This window comes from Elephantulus edwardii, unplaced genomic scaffold, assembly GCF_000299155.1.
Source record: "Elephantulus edwardii isolate Elephantulus edwardi_28Jun2011 unplaced genomic scaffold, EleEdw1.0 scaffold00001, whole genome shotgun sequence".
NCBI lineage: Eukaryota > Metazoa > Chordata > Mammalia > Macroscelidea > Macroscelididae > Elephantulus > Elephantulus edwardii.
In genome coordinates, this window is record NW_006399751.1 from 16,738,541 (window position 1) to 16,753,669 (window position 15,129).

Sequence of the window (15,129 nt, forward strand, 5' to 3'; positions counted from 1 at the left end):
TCTGGCAGTCCTAGATCTTTTTGCATCATCTTCAGCAACATTTTTGTTGCATTGATATGAATAATACAGTTCGATAATTTCCACATTCTGTTGGATCACCTTTCTTGGAAAAGGGAACAAATATGGATCTCTTCCATTTCATTGGCCAAGTAGCTGTCTTTCAAATTTCCAGACACAAACTGGTGAGCATATCCAGGGCTGCATCTGTTAACTGAAACATGTCAGTTGGTGTCCTGTCGACTCCTAGGGCCTTATTTTTTTTTGCCAGTAGCTTCAATGTAACTTGAACTTTTTTCTTCATTACCATTGGTTCTGTATCATACACTGCTGCTTGGAATATTTAAATCATAACTTTACTGTTTTGAATGAGCAAGCATGCTCATTTTTACTGTAAACATATATACTGTGAACACATTAGTCTTAAGTCATTCCAGATTTTTCCTTCCTAAGTAGAAAAATGGGTAAGCTCCTCATAGGTGACTAAGTGCCTCTGAAGACCCACTCAAAGGTTAGCACATAACCACCACCACAAGAAAGTAGATTCCAGGGCTCTAATGCCGTGGTGGGAAGGAGTTGCACTGCCCCCTCACCGGCACATGGATTGAATTCACCAGCTGCTTTTTGGGAGAAAGATAGGCAATCTCCCCTGTGCTTTACAGCCTCTGAAAACCCACTAAGGGGTTGGTTCCGACTCCACAGTTCATGACAATAATCAGCTTGTAAATAAAAATGAGAACCCATAAGGTTAGCTTGAAAAGTTGGGGGGAGGGGGATGAGGAGAGTGGTTTCCAAAGGAACCATTTTCTCAGGAGACCCTAATGAGGAAGACATAGATCCCATCTGAGAAGAGCTTGGGCCAAAAGCAGAGTCTTTCTGATCTCTACCCCTCCCCCAATCTGTCCTTTAACACACTTTAGTATGTGTCTATGTCTGGTTCCTGGTTCTCAAGAACAGGATAGCCTCATTTATAAGACTGGTTTAAACTTGTTGGAGGACATTTTGAGGGTCACTGTCCTACATTCTCGAAGTGTCTGCCTAAGTGTTGGTGGTGTTTGTTACATGTTGTTGTTGTGTGTCGTTAAGTGGGAATCAACTCATAGCTGATGCACCAGCAGGGATTGAGAAGCAGCAAATCGCACTAAAGGAGATTGATTACCCATCCTTCTGCACAGCAGATGGTGGATTCAAACCTAGTGCCTTTGCCATTGCAGGGCAGACCCTTACCACTAGGGTTTTTGGTGTTATACTGGATGACTCACAGTCATCACTGGAGAGCTCTACACAGTGGAAAGGGAACCAGAAACTGAACAAGCAAGGAATACGCAAAAGATGACCGAGAGTGACTGGAGAGATTTAGTGTGAAAGTTCAGTGTAACATTCTATGTACTGTTTCCTTAAGGCGCTTATCTGACTATAAGGAATTAAAGTTTTGAAAGTCCCCATTCCATTTGTTGTGATATTGTTAGGTTGAAGGGAGGTTACTCCCTTCAATACTCCTTGGAATGGACTCTTGTGTTTGTACCCTTCCTTTTCTCCTCAAGCAGAGAATATTGTTGTTAGGTGCAGGGAGTTGACAACTCATAGCAACCCTATTACCACCACCAGAGTGAAAGCTGTCCCTGACTGTGCCATCCTCAAGGTCTGTGCCATGCCCATTGTTCTGTTCACTGCTTCACTCTGTCTCAAGAGTCTTCTTCTCTTGGCAGGATCCTCTACTTTTCCCAGCATCATTTTTCCACCCTAAAGACTGGCACTTTCTAACAACATGCTCAAAGTATGTGAGACGAAGTTTCATCATCCTTTCTTCTAAGGATCACACTGGTTGTACGTTCTCCAATACAGATTATTCTTCTAGCAATCCATGATAAACTCAATACTCTTCACATAAAATGATAATTCAAACTCATCATTTCTTCTTCAGTCTTCCTTATTTACTGTCCAGCCTGTTAGGTGCATACATACAAGGCAACTGAAAGTACCATCATTAGGATCAGGCATATCTTAGTCTTCAAACTGACATCGTGAGTGATATTCAAAGAAGTCCAAGCTGTACTGACTGAAGGCACTGGCAAAAAACCAAGGCCCCAGGAAATAATGCAATACCAGCTGAAGAGTTTGAGCAAACAGACCCAGCTCCAGTTGTACTCACAAATCTGTGTTAGATAAGCAAGTAGAGATAGTATGCTCAGTTAGAGGTTTATTATCTGTGATTATAGATAAGACCTTCAACCAGGTGGATTGACACAGTGACTACAGCAAAGGGCTCAAGTGTGTCGGAGATTGTGAGGATGGCACAGGAGAGGACAGGCTTCAGATACATTGCATAGGGTCACTATGAGTTGTACTCGATGACAGCTAACAAGAGTAACATATGTAATTAATAGGGAGCTCTGGTGGCCTAATGGTAAGGAGTTGTGCTGGCAACCCAAAGATGCACAGTTCAAATCCTTGCTCTTCCTTAGGTGGCCCTTGATCACACGGTCTGTGGTTCAAAGTATACCTTCTATTCAGTTTGATCAGTTCACTTTGATAGTTACTGGGTGGTGCTTTTCCAGGTAATAAAATGGATATTTTATTCTAAATTTTTCTTCCCATAATTTAAAATCCAGAAGGGAGAAAACAAAACTTCCCTCTCAGACTGTCCACATGGGTATTGAAATTTGACTGTAAGTAAAGGTAAATATTCAGTGCCTTGATCACCCTAGTTAGGTTTCAAATGCCTAGTAACTACATAGAGATAGTGGCTACCATACTGGGCACTGTGTCATTGCAGAGTGTCCTATTAGACATCATTGCTCCAGCAGGTGTCAGGAGTTGGTATTCTGATTTACAAAGTACTTTTATTTGTACTGACTGTTGGGAGTCTAACAGAGAGAGTAGACAGAGCAGGCATCCTTCTATTACAAAATCTCTAACAGGGCCTGAGATTCAATGACTTTTTCAGTTGCACAAATTAGTAACTAAATCGTGGGTCTTTCTGCATACCGTATTGCCCTCTTCATATCTGTGCTCTATCATATATATCTTCATATTTTCACGTGCGGATACCAGAAGTCAGTGTAGGAGGCTTTACACAAATGTGTGTCTGAAGAAAGTAACCTGCATTTCATTAATCTCCTAATCCATGGTCATTTTCAGTTGTTACTGTGTGACATTACATTAGGGTTCATCTCTTGTCTTCCTACCTGAGAGACTAAAGAGAGGTCTTGGCAATGAGGATGCATTTTTAAAAAATCAAAGGAGATTGAGATTTAATTCTCAGGGTGTTGGAAATCCACAGAATGGTACTTTCTGCGTTTGCTTGCTGCCTCGTAGCTGCTGGGATCCCTATAATTAATTTTTTTTCCCAACTTTCAGGGCCGCTGACCATATTAGAATCACTGGCCAATCTAATGAAGTCTTCAAACAGAATTTCCCATGGGGCTAATTTAAAATTCCTTGAACCTTTTGCCTTCCATTCTGTTTTAGAAGCAACACTTAAATTTACTATTCCATTATTTCACCTTGCAAAGTACAGGAGTTCTTGAAATAAGGCCTGTAAAACAAAGCACTGAGAACAATTTGCTTTTGTTTTAGAACAAGCCTTAGGCGGCTAATCTTTTATCTACGTCATGTTCACATATAGGAATTTTAGATGCAGATATCGATCAGTATACATATTAAAAGTGTTTTATTAACCCATTTATTTTACATTTAGGTGTTTTTATTTATGGATTGTTTCTGGATGGTGCTTCCTGGAATAAAAAGACCAAGAAACTTGGAGAATCTTACCCCAAAATTCTTTATGATACAGTGCCTGTGGTTAGTATATTCTATAAACATAATGGGGTTGAGGAAAACTATAGGCACGCACAGACACACATCACACACACACACACTCTCTCTCTCTCTCATACTCATATTTTCCTATGGGTGCACCAATGTGGTTCAGCTGTTTCCCGAAAAAAAAAATTTGGAGAGATGGGTTAGAACTGGGGGAAAGCACTTTTATTATATACGCTAGCATACAGGAAATAGGCTATGAGCTTCCCAACCCTGCCTCACCAAGGGAAGGTGCTGAGGAGATGCTTATCATTATGCAAGGTTATGCATACAGTTCATCTTTATTCAGCACTTTTAGGAAAAGTGGGGCTATCTTCCCAAAAGGTGAAATAAGCTAATTAGTGATCGCATGCCACTGGGCTCCAAGGTGGTGTCTTTCTGATTAGCTGTCTAGATGTCACAGGGCATCCATCCAGTTCCACCTTTCAAGATGGCCTCTATCCAGAAGGGTGCATAGTTATCACACAACGTGCCCTTTCAAGGTAGCTGCCCTCTAGCAATTCATAAAGGGATCAGTTCACATGGCACCTGAAAGCTTTTAGCAGTTAAAAGCCATTAAGAGGAACACCTGAGAGTCTGGTTGGTCCATGTCGAGTACGTTCCTGGACTGTGTGATGTCTGCATTAACTGAATGCTGACATTGTTAACTCTGAAATGTCTCAGGGGAACATGCTTTGATTCAGCACATCATTTGAAGAGAACCAAAGGAGAGCAGGGTCTGTGATTCAGAGTAAACCTAGCAGTAATCCAGATAAGTTTTCCTTCCTTAAATGCAAAAATCCTGAAAGGGCAGAAAAAGAATGATGCTCCCCTATAGGTTGCAGGGTGGAGAGGCAAAATGTCAGTAAAGGATTTAAACCAGGTAAGGTATTCCTCAAAATTGTACTAGGCTAAGAGGATAAAGGGCTTCAACCTGGTAAGATCTCTCTCAAGTGCCCTAGACTAAAATATCAGGCTGGAGACTAAGGTGCGCCTGATTCACTGTATGATGTGTGAGGCAATGAAATCTAGTTACAAAACCATTGATTAAAAAAAAACAAAACAAAACAAAAAACCCCCCAACCTTCAGAATTTTGGGAGACAGCTGGCCATCAATTATACAGACACTTTTAATTATCAGTAGTGGTAGTTCTGTCCTTTCAAAGTTTATCTGGTTTCTGTTGTGTCAAAAGTGACCCCCAGGTAAGTACAGTGCTTTTGACCATGATTCAGAGACACTACGATTGGCTCTGAAACCTGCCCTATCCTGAGCCAACTTCTCCATCTCCAACACTCCCAATCCACTGCCAGTGTCAACCCATCTCATCCAGGGTCTTCTCCGGGGCTTATCTTCTACCTTTCCAAGCATGATGTCCTACGATGACTGGTTACTACTGACATCATGCCCAAAGTATACGACATGGACTTTCAAAATCCTTGCCTCCAAGCAGCAGTCTGGTTAAAATGGAGCTCTGGTGGCCTAGTGAGCAAGGTGTTATGCTGCCAAACCAAAGGCTAGCAGTTCAAATCCACTAGCCACTCCTTAGGAGAAAGAAGAGCAGACTCCTTCCGTGTGACTTACAGTCTCTGCACACCTATTGGTGGGTCAGCTGAGTCAGTTCCAACTCGACAGCACATAACGAAGTGTGTGAGAACAGCACACTTCTTTTTCTCCCGGTTTCCAAACCGGTTCTGAAGATCATTCGAAATAATAGTAAAGTGCACAAGAGCAGCACTGCTGGAAGAAATAAAACTGGGGCCATGGAAACTGGCAGATAGAATTGAACCTAATGTACTCTAAACAATTCAGTTAAGAGGATTCCTACATTTTCTTCCAGATGTGGCTAAAGCCCTGTAAGAGGGCAGATATACCCGAACGACCGAGTTACCTTGCTCCACTGTATAAGACGAGTGAGCGGAGAGGAACATTATCCACTACCGGCCATTCCACCAATTTCGTGATCGCCATGACTCTGCCCTCTGACCAACCCAAGGAGCACTGGATTGGGCGAGGAGTAGCACTGTTATGCCAACTCAACGCATAACGAGATCTCATTTCCCCTGTTGCTACTTCGTACATGGTTGAGTAGGAAAGTACGTTTTACTCTGTAAATGATTTTCGCCACTTTTGCTTTAATTTTACTAGAATTAATCTTAACTATGTATTTATTGATTTATGTGCAAACACAGCCTGAATTTTAAATGATTCATATTTCAGTGTTAAGTAAATCTTTTAAAATAAAGACTAAAGAAAACACACCAGTATAACGGCTCTTTTTGAATAACTTTATTTGGGGCGAGTTCCATAAGCATTAGGAACATACATAAAATGACACACCACTGTTGACAATGAAAAATAAAACAAACAGCATTTGATACCTCCAGCTTTATAAATTCTTTAAAAAAATGATTCAGTTAAACAAAAAAAGTTTGGGTATTTTAGCAAGTATTACCTTGCAGGACCATAATCACATTTAAGCCACTTACTTTTAATGAAAAAATTCACACTGCACCTAGTTACTATAATATTTCTAAGCATAATCACAGCTGATTGAATGCAATGTGATATACACCAAAAATTCATATGGATGTCACACAGTGACAGCATTGTACACGTAACAGTAATGACCTCCAACAAACACATGTTAAATTAGTCTGGTCAAGCTAAATGGAATGTTGGAGCCAAACAGAAATGTAGTGGAATTCAGATTGTCTATTAAGACATAAGCTATACATCAGAATGACGTGGAAACTAAGTACTAATGGAACCCTAACAAAACCCTAGCAGCAACTGTTACAGCCCTCTTAAAAGGTTTAAAAAATTTCTAGCAATTAAAAGACAATACCACTTTTGAGAGATTACAAAACTTTACATACTCCAGCATAACCTATTTAAATCTGGCATTTCTTTTTAAGACTGGGAGTATATTCCAGCTGTGCCTTTCATAAACATTTTAAAACAAAGCCATTTTAACTCTGGAATGCAGAATTGCAGAATCCACTTTGGGTGTAAAAACCCGAAAGCAAACTATAAATAGAACTGGTTCAGAAAGAAAGATATTTAAATATCTTGAAGTTGGCAGTACTAAATAAAATATCAGCACCTTTTAGGTAAGTTGCTTGAAGCGCCCAGCAATGAGATGACAACTGTCCTAATTCAGTGCCAAAAATGAAAAATAATGTATAAAACTCCCACTTGTCACAAGGAGGCAACGGAGACAGCCAGAAAAAAGGTATTTTCCAAAATTAAGCATAAATTAAAGTAACACTATCTAAATTCCCTCACTTAGAGCACAAAGAGGAAACACTAGCAACTACTAATACTTGGATGCATGTGCTGCTCTAAGTTTTTTTGTTTGTTTTAAAGTTGATGGAGTTAAGTGAAAAGGAAGAAAAGTAAGTGAAAACATTTTAAATGGAATGAAAGAAGTTTGGCTCTTAAAAATATGTGAATGGTTAAGATTTTTCAAAGCAGCTACATTGGTTACCAAGCAGATTAAAACAAAGCCAGCTGCACACAGTTCAAATACAGTTTACCTGGCATAAATGAAGATCATATGGCACAATATGTAAACAGAAAGCTACATGCATTTGACTAATACTACAAATTATTAGGTCAAAATTCAGGATAAACATGGCTTGCACTTCTCACAATTCATTTACAATTATGGTAGGAGGTACACAGGGCACCTACAAGAGACACTAATCCCTACCAGGCACCAACAGTGTTTCTTGGCACAAAATGATCAAGTGATTTCTGCCTTGTTGTTTAGATGTATATTCTAAATCATATGCTACCATGATAGTCAAGGTACCAATGGAGATTATCCTAGGAACTCTCTTAATTGTCACTTCATGTACAGATTATGGACAAGAAGTTGGAGTTTCTGCTTTACAACCTCTGCACCAACCACAGCATGTGCTCTTGGTTAAACTGGTAAAGCAATGTATACATTCAGAACTCAAATTTACTAGTCATTTAGTTAGTACTGTTAAAGCAGGGAAACTGAATACTTAAGACTTTGGGTTCATCACATTTTTATATATTCTAGAGGGTTACAATTTTAAGAAAAAAGAAATTTGCCACATGTCCCACCACGACCCCTTCAAAAAGCTCAAAGAAAAAACAAAATTTAAAAAAAAAAAACCCCAAACACCAAGTATAATATTAATACAAAGAACCATTAGGAATCTTTCATTAAACTGAAGCTCACACAAACATACAATCACAATTTTCAGTAGTTTAGGCTGCAAGTTTAAACACTATGCAAATATGTACAAAAATAGTAACTCTAGATTCAAGAATAAGGGTCTTCCCAATGCTAAATCCATACTGAATGCAGCCTGAGCTTTCCTCTAATTGCTACAATCTATTTACGTGGTTTCAAACGTGTCAAGTTGATCCCTATTACCACATGTATGTAGCTGAATTACAGAACACTACAATTCATTTTTAAGTACAAACAAAAAACCTGCCCAAAGTCCATTTAAAATATTTTTGAAGTTTAAATGATTTTTTTTCTAATTTTTTTTGGTTCAATTTCTAGTTCTGCATAGCCACAGAAGTTTCTACTAATAAAGAGACTAGTGTTTTATATGATTATTTTAAAAAGTCTTAATCAAACCTACATCAACACTGGTTGAGTCCCATTTTCTCCTTTATCACAACTTTGTTTCAAAAAACTCATTCCTTCAGGGAAAACAGTACTGAGCACCAGTCTTTTAGGCTCAAATCTATGGAAGTTGTAAGTAGTGCAAGCCACTGACTTTTATTTGAGCACTGTGCATACAGTACAGGAAATGCAAAGCTGCATGACACCATTCTCGTGATCCACGGCGATTACCGGGACTGGTCAGAACTGGATGTCAAACACAATTTTGTCTTCATAGAGGGCAATCACCAGCATGATGGCAAACCCAAAGAGCAATCCTAAGTTCTGCAGAACGAACTGCCCCACAGGACAAAAGCCATGCTCTTCATTGTCACCATCACCATGCAGCATTTCTGGAAGCTGAAATAAGAAACAGATAAGGAAGAAGCAACCTTGTACGATCTTCCTCCATGAATATTTTTACATCCTCCTACTTAAGAAAACGACCAAAATCTTAAGTACAAATAACATAATGGTTTTATTGATCAGAACTAACTGTAAGACATATTTTAGTCAAACTCAGAGAAAGATATTTACTCTGTCTATATATGCAACAAAGACAGAATCTATTCCCTACCTGCTTGCCAACAAACACATGAAATAACACACACATACATATATTACATATAACTCACTTTATAATCAATGCAATGCCACTGACCTTAATTCTGTTGTTATACTTGTTATAAGTTGTGTAACACAACTTCTTATTGTCAATAAAACACTAAGAGTTCCACAATTCCCATATTCATTGATAGATATTAAGTGCTTTCTGAGAAATTTGGAAATATTTAAAAACTGGTTTATACATTCTTTTCCAGTTCCAAATCATTACTTGCAACTGTTTATGATAGCTGGAATAGAAATTTAGAGGCAATTCCAAATAGTTATCTCTGTGATTTTAAATCATTATTTTCCTTGCAGAACAGAAAATAGTATAAATTATTACCAAAAAAAAAAAAAAGCTCTGGTGGAGGAGTGGTAAGGAGTTGCACTGCCAACCCGAAGGCAGGCAGTTCAAATCCACCAGATGTTTCACAGGAGAAAGACGGCTATCTCCTCCTGTGTGATTTACAGCCTCTGAAAACTACTGAAGAGTAAGCTCTGAGTCAGCTCCAACCTGGGTATGTAACAACTAGGACCAAGTCATGCTGTGGGTCTATTCTCACAGTGTATTCTCTTAATTTTGATAAAGCTCAAAATATTTGAAAAATTAATGAGAAACTCCTACAACATTAGCACTACTACTCTGGTGGCCCAGAAAGAAGCTTCACTGTAATCCTAAAGGCACGCAGTTCAAGGCCACCAGCTGCTCCATAGGAGACAGATGGACAATCTCCTCCTGTGCGATTAGCTGCCTCTGAAAACCAAATGGAGGGTCAGCTTTGTGTCAGATCCGTCTCTATGGTATAACACATACACTTAAATCAAGAGAATCAACAGCGGAAAAGGGATGATATAAAGAGAATTTTAACCAATATCCTAAAACAAAGTATGCATGAATGGTGTAATGGAATGCCACTCTGCTCTGTAAAACTAAATCATAATAGAAAGCTTTTAAAAAAACTAAAGGAAGGTAAAATTAAGACACTCTTAGATAAGCAAAAGCTGAAGAAGTTTGTTACCACTAGACCTGCCGTACAAAAAATTTTTTGTGAATAGTAAGGTAATATTCAGGATAGTTATTATCTCTGGGGAGAGAAAAAAGAGGTGGAATTATGGGCTGCATAGAGGAAATCAACACTTAAAATACTGGGTCATGAACGTACAATGTTCAGTAATACACAGTAACAGAAGTCGTAAGTATAATCCATTGATTAAAACGATACAGTAGGGTTGCACAATTTGATGGGTGGATGGGGTGAAGGAAATGAGAAGGATCTTTTGTGAAAAACAAGGTATTCAAACCTTGTAAATAAGTCAGAGTAAAATGGGGAAAAAACCTATACAAATTTAATAATCCAAATTAAAATGTATTACAAATGAGATAAATTTGCATTATTATAAACATAAATTCTTCCACCCAATTCTAATCGAAATTGTGCAAGAACTGCCATTTCAATTTGCACGTTCATGTTTCTACAAAAATCAGGTGCGCACTCCATGTCCAGAAAAAGGGCGGCGACTCGCTGTTCCATGAAACACTAAGTTTTCGTTTGGTTTCTTAAGTACATTTCTATTTAGAAGGAGAAAAGTTGTGTCAATTCCATAATCCTTGCCTAGGAAGAAATATTATTATTAAATTTATTAAAGAAAAAGTACAATTAATCAAACTAGCTTTGGTAGGGTTGCAGTATATTCAATTATTTTCTGAGGGTCAAATGTGTAAAAGCTTTTAGCAATCTGATCATACATGGCTTAAAAGTCTATGAAAATGGTGCATAGCGACTGATTAAAAGATTATGAGGCCATTATTCCAGTCTGAACTTTCCATTTAATCACTTGATCAAGTAAAGTCCTTAGAAAACTACACCAGAGACTGAAACCTAATCATTTCCACACTATCGATATGGCTGCTTCCGCCTGGCATCAGGACAATGGTTGTAAAAGAGATTAATATTTATAAAAGGACAAGAGCTGTGTTTAGCTGGGCACACAGGCTTTGCGGAACAGGTATAAATACAGCAGGTAAACTGACACGGTGACGGGAACTCATGAAAGGAGAGTGCGCCATGAAACAGGAAGCAAGGTTATCAGCTGAGCATGAGGATAGAAAATCTGAAGCCAAGGAGGAGGAAATGGCTACTAACTAGTTGTTACTGTTACAGAACACCAAGTTGGAACTGACTCCTAGCTGACATTTCAGGGGTTTCCTAAGGCCGTAAACTGCATGGAGACTGTTCGTCTTTCTCCTGTGGAGCAGCTGGTGTATTTGAACTATCTGCCTTGGAGCTGGCAGCACAACTACTTAACACTAGGCCACTAGCACAGAAATGTTTTTTTTTATTTTTCTTCTAAACATTCTCTAATGAATAGGCATTACTTTCATGATTAAATTTTAGGTTTTATAATTTTGAAATGAGAGTGATAGCGCCTACAAGAGGAAAGTGAAAGCAGTATCTATTTGAAAATATCATTACCAAAAATTATCCAAATTTCTGGGAGTTTTATAAATATACTGTTTAGCACACAGGATATTAAAATTCTATTAAAAGGTAATTATTGGTTATTGAGTTCTTAATGTTCAGCTAAAGATAAGAAAAACGAGAGAAATCCTTGCAAATACATCATGTCTTTCTCATGAATGGCTTTTCTAGCAGGTTCAGTGTTTCTTTTTTTTCCCCCCTAAAGAAATCTTTAACAATTCTTTTATTACCACTTCCACTGCATAATCTCCAAAGCACTATATAATTTTATAATTGTATCTTGAATTGATGATTTTGAACATTAAAATCACATGGTCAGAAAGTTTCAATATTTTAATGGAGAAAAAAGTCTCAATTAAATGTCTCTTCTTGATAAATTATTTCATAGATCATTTATTTTTAAAATGGGTTATAAGGTTTAATACAGATTGACTTCCAAGTATCTTTTCCATTTTGTGAAAAGATACTGTTTACAGGCTTAATTCACACAAACACACACACAAAAAATAAGAAACTATCTTACCATATCCACCAAGGCCACATAGAGGAACATGCCAGCTGTTATGGCAAAGATCCAAAGTGTGATGTTGTTGGCGTACTGCCCAACAGCGGTGCCGATCAGCATGCCTATGTAAGCCATCATCGCAGAGAGGAGATTGTACACAATCGCTTGTTTTACAGTCATGCCTGCTTTAAGCAGAACTGCAAAGTCACCTGAAATGAAGACAAAACCAGGAGAGTTTTGAACTTTAAACAAAAATCTGAATACATTACAAAATTAAAAATGACATATACATACTTCTCCAGTAACAGACATTACATATAACTTAGTTTTTTCTTCTTAAATTAAACCTTATCACATGCAAAAAAATGGACTGATTCCAAAGATGACAGAGTAATTAATTCCACTTATACAACAGTCTCAAAGACTATATACAGTGATGGAAAACATGCCCCTGGCTCCCAGGAGGAGCGATGGGAAGGACACTACTACAAAGGATTAGCAGGAGGGAATAAGAAATTAGTACACGCTGTTATTTATCCCCGTTCCAAAAAAATTACTACAAACTAGGTTTAAGTGCAACATTATCTGGGACAGATAAGGTGAGTTTCCATTCTCTAGTAATTCCATTCTCTTTCATCTTTCCTTCTTGATATAAATTACACTTCTATTGAAATTTTGTTTCTGTATCACCCATGGAAAGCTCCTTAACGACTTCCTCCACAAATCGACCCCCAATATTTTCAATCTTGAATGTACTGTACCACCAAACAAGTAAGTCTGTCATAAAGGTGAAACCAAGTTTCTTCTTGGAGGCTGGGATTATGATCCTCTGTCTCACCTACTTTGGCCATGGGACCAGGAGGAATCAGTCCTTGGAGAAGGACATCAAGCTTGGAAGGGTGGAAGGACACACAGGGGAGTAAGACCCCGAATGAGATGGATTGGCACAGTAACTGGGGCAAGGAAGGTTAGTGTGCTGGAATCAGTGAGAATGGCTCAGGACAGGGCAGGCTTTAGGGCTGCTGTACATAGGGTCGCTATGGGCCACAGGTGACTTGACAGCACATAATAACAACAACAACAACAACAAGAACAACAACAACATATTTTCAATGATTTACCTACCAACTATACTAAAAAGACACTTCTGACTTAGCATGAAATAAGACTACACAAACTCAAGAACAATTCCATCATAAAAAAACTTCCCAGGCACATAATCTCCATCCCAGGCAAAGTGATCTGTTTTTTCCCCTATAATTTTGCCTTTTGAAGCTCTTCCCCCTCCCCCTTCTCCATTTAGTATAATATATGTCAGACTAATTTAGGTCAGTGTTGTTCTGAGACATCACTCCTCTCTGCTGTACTATTCTGTAAAAGAACACTATTTTGCTATTCATCATTACCCAGTGGAAGGGCATTTTGGTTGATTCCAACTTTTGGCAGGAAAAGCCTGCCACTCTATCTATCTATCTATCTATCTATCTATCTATCTATCTATCTATCTATCTATCTGTCTGTCTATTCTTAATCTGGTCTTTGTGTCTATCCAAGACACAAGATATATCAAGAATGCTATGCCTGCTCAAAGACAAAGATTTTCTCCTTCTAATAGTTTTCTATTTTAGGTTTTGCATTTATTTCAGTGATTCATACGCAGTTAAGTTTTATCTACAGAGTATAGCTCAAAGACATTTATTTTTTTACATGTTCAATTGTTTCACCACAATTTTCTTAAGTTGCCCTGTGAGAGGTTGTATTTCACCAACATCAACTATATTTATTACTGAGACTTTCTGATAAGTCTTGAGATCACATTTTCTATTCTTTAAAAATGGTCCCTGCTACTGGAATTCCTTACTTGAAAAACTTTGACATTTGCTCTCTATCAAAAAAAAAAAAAAAAAAAATCCAAGATTTTGTATTAAACTTCATTGAATCCATAGGGCCAACTGACATGTTAATAATACTATGCTTCTTAGTCCATGAACATAGTCTATTTCTTTTTGTTTTGTTTTATTGGTGATTTTCAGTATTGAGCACATAGATTCTGTACTTATCAGATTTAACCTAAGTTTTTCAAACTTGGTGTTACTACAGTAGCTCAATTGTTTTACTTTTGTTGTTATGTGCCATCAAGTCACCTGCAATTCATACTGACCCTATGTACAATAGGTCTGAATCCTGCTCTATCCTGAGTACAGCAATACAACCATGTACAATGATCCTGTACCAAGATGAATTATTTCATTCAAAATCTATGTCCTAAGTTAATCTCAGACTATAAATTCTTAAAGGTATCTTTAGCTCCATCTTCCTTCTCAACATGAACATGTATAAGCATTGAAAAATAAGTTGAAGGTTGAGATTTATACTGAATGTGTCAATCTATTCATTTAATGAATCAATACTGCTTCCCTCCTGCTGACGAGATGTCATTAAGACAACAAATGAGGTGTGCCTGCAAAGGCTGTTAAATTAATGTGATCCAAAGCTAGATGGTTGTGCCTGGGGGTCCTCTGAAGACTGGTTCCAAGATTCACTGGAGGTTGGGGGGGATATACCAAAATCTGCATAGAATATAGAGCAGTCATTGCAAACTCACTACTCACATTTTCCGATATACTTGAAATCATCTACACAGTACTTATGAAACCCATTACAATGTAAACACTATGTAAATAAATTCCCTCAGCCTTTGAGCAATTGTTCTGACCATTTCACTGCACCTCTCACCCTGCTATGTTTGAGTTTTGATCCGTAATTGGTTCAGTCTGCAGATATGGAAACAAAGGATATGGAAGGTTGACTGCGGCTGTCAGATAGATAAAACATACACAATGAATATGGTATTTATTTTTCCTGGATCATTCGGTGCATTATAAACATTGTCCTTTTCATTTCTACCTAGTATACTTTGGAGGAAAGGAAAAATAGCATTTTAGTCTCTGAGCTGGGTTTATACTGGCTTATGATCAACATTTTAATTATCAAAATATTATCTTCTTGAAATATAAACAAATTAGGCGATGTAAATAAGAACTTTTATATTATTTGATCTTCTGGATCCTAATTCAATCTCTTC

The 15,129-nt window shown here is 37.9% G+C and overlaps 2 protein-coding genes across 3 annotated transcripts in view; one reads left to right on the top strand and one right to left on the bottom strand.

Annotated features, from left to right (window-relative positions):
- DNAH7 (dynein, axonemal, heavy chain 7) overlaps positions 1 to 6,056 on the top strand; it is a 308,525-nt gene extending 302,469 nt beyond the window's left edge. Inside the window, exons 64-65 of the mRNA XM_006878928.1 lie at positions 3,698 to 3,801; positions 5,640 to 6,056. Coding sequence (XP_006878990.1) covers positions 3,698 to 3,801; positions 5,640 to 5,846 — 311 coding nt within the window. The 3' untranslated portion in view covers positions 5,847 to 6,056. The remainder of the gene's footprint in view (positions 1 to 3,697; positions 3,802 to 5,639) is intronic.
- A 2,151-nt stretch (positions 6,057 to 8,207) lies between these two features.
- The window catches only part of SLC39A10 (solute carrier family 39 (zinc transporter), member 10), an 81,929-nt gene continuing 75,007 nt past the window's right edge, over positions 8,208 to 15,129 (bottom strand). Inside the window, exons 10-11 of one of the 2 annotated variants that reach the window (XM_006878745.1) lie at positions 12,063 to 12,253; positions 8,208 to 8,813 (exon numbers count right to left, since the gene is read on the bottom strand). In XM_006878745.1, the coding sequence (XP_006878807.1) occupies positions 8,655 to 8,813; positions 12,063 to 12,253 (350 nt within the window). In that variant the 3' untranslated portion in view covers positions 8,208 to 8,654. The remainder of the gene's footprint in view (positions 8,814 to 12,062; positions 12,254 to 15,129) is intronic. The other variant, XM_006878744.1, reaches the window with a different exon arrangement.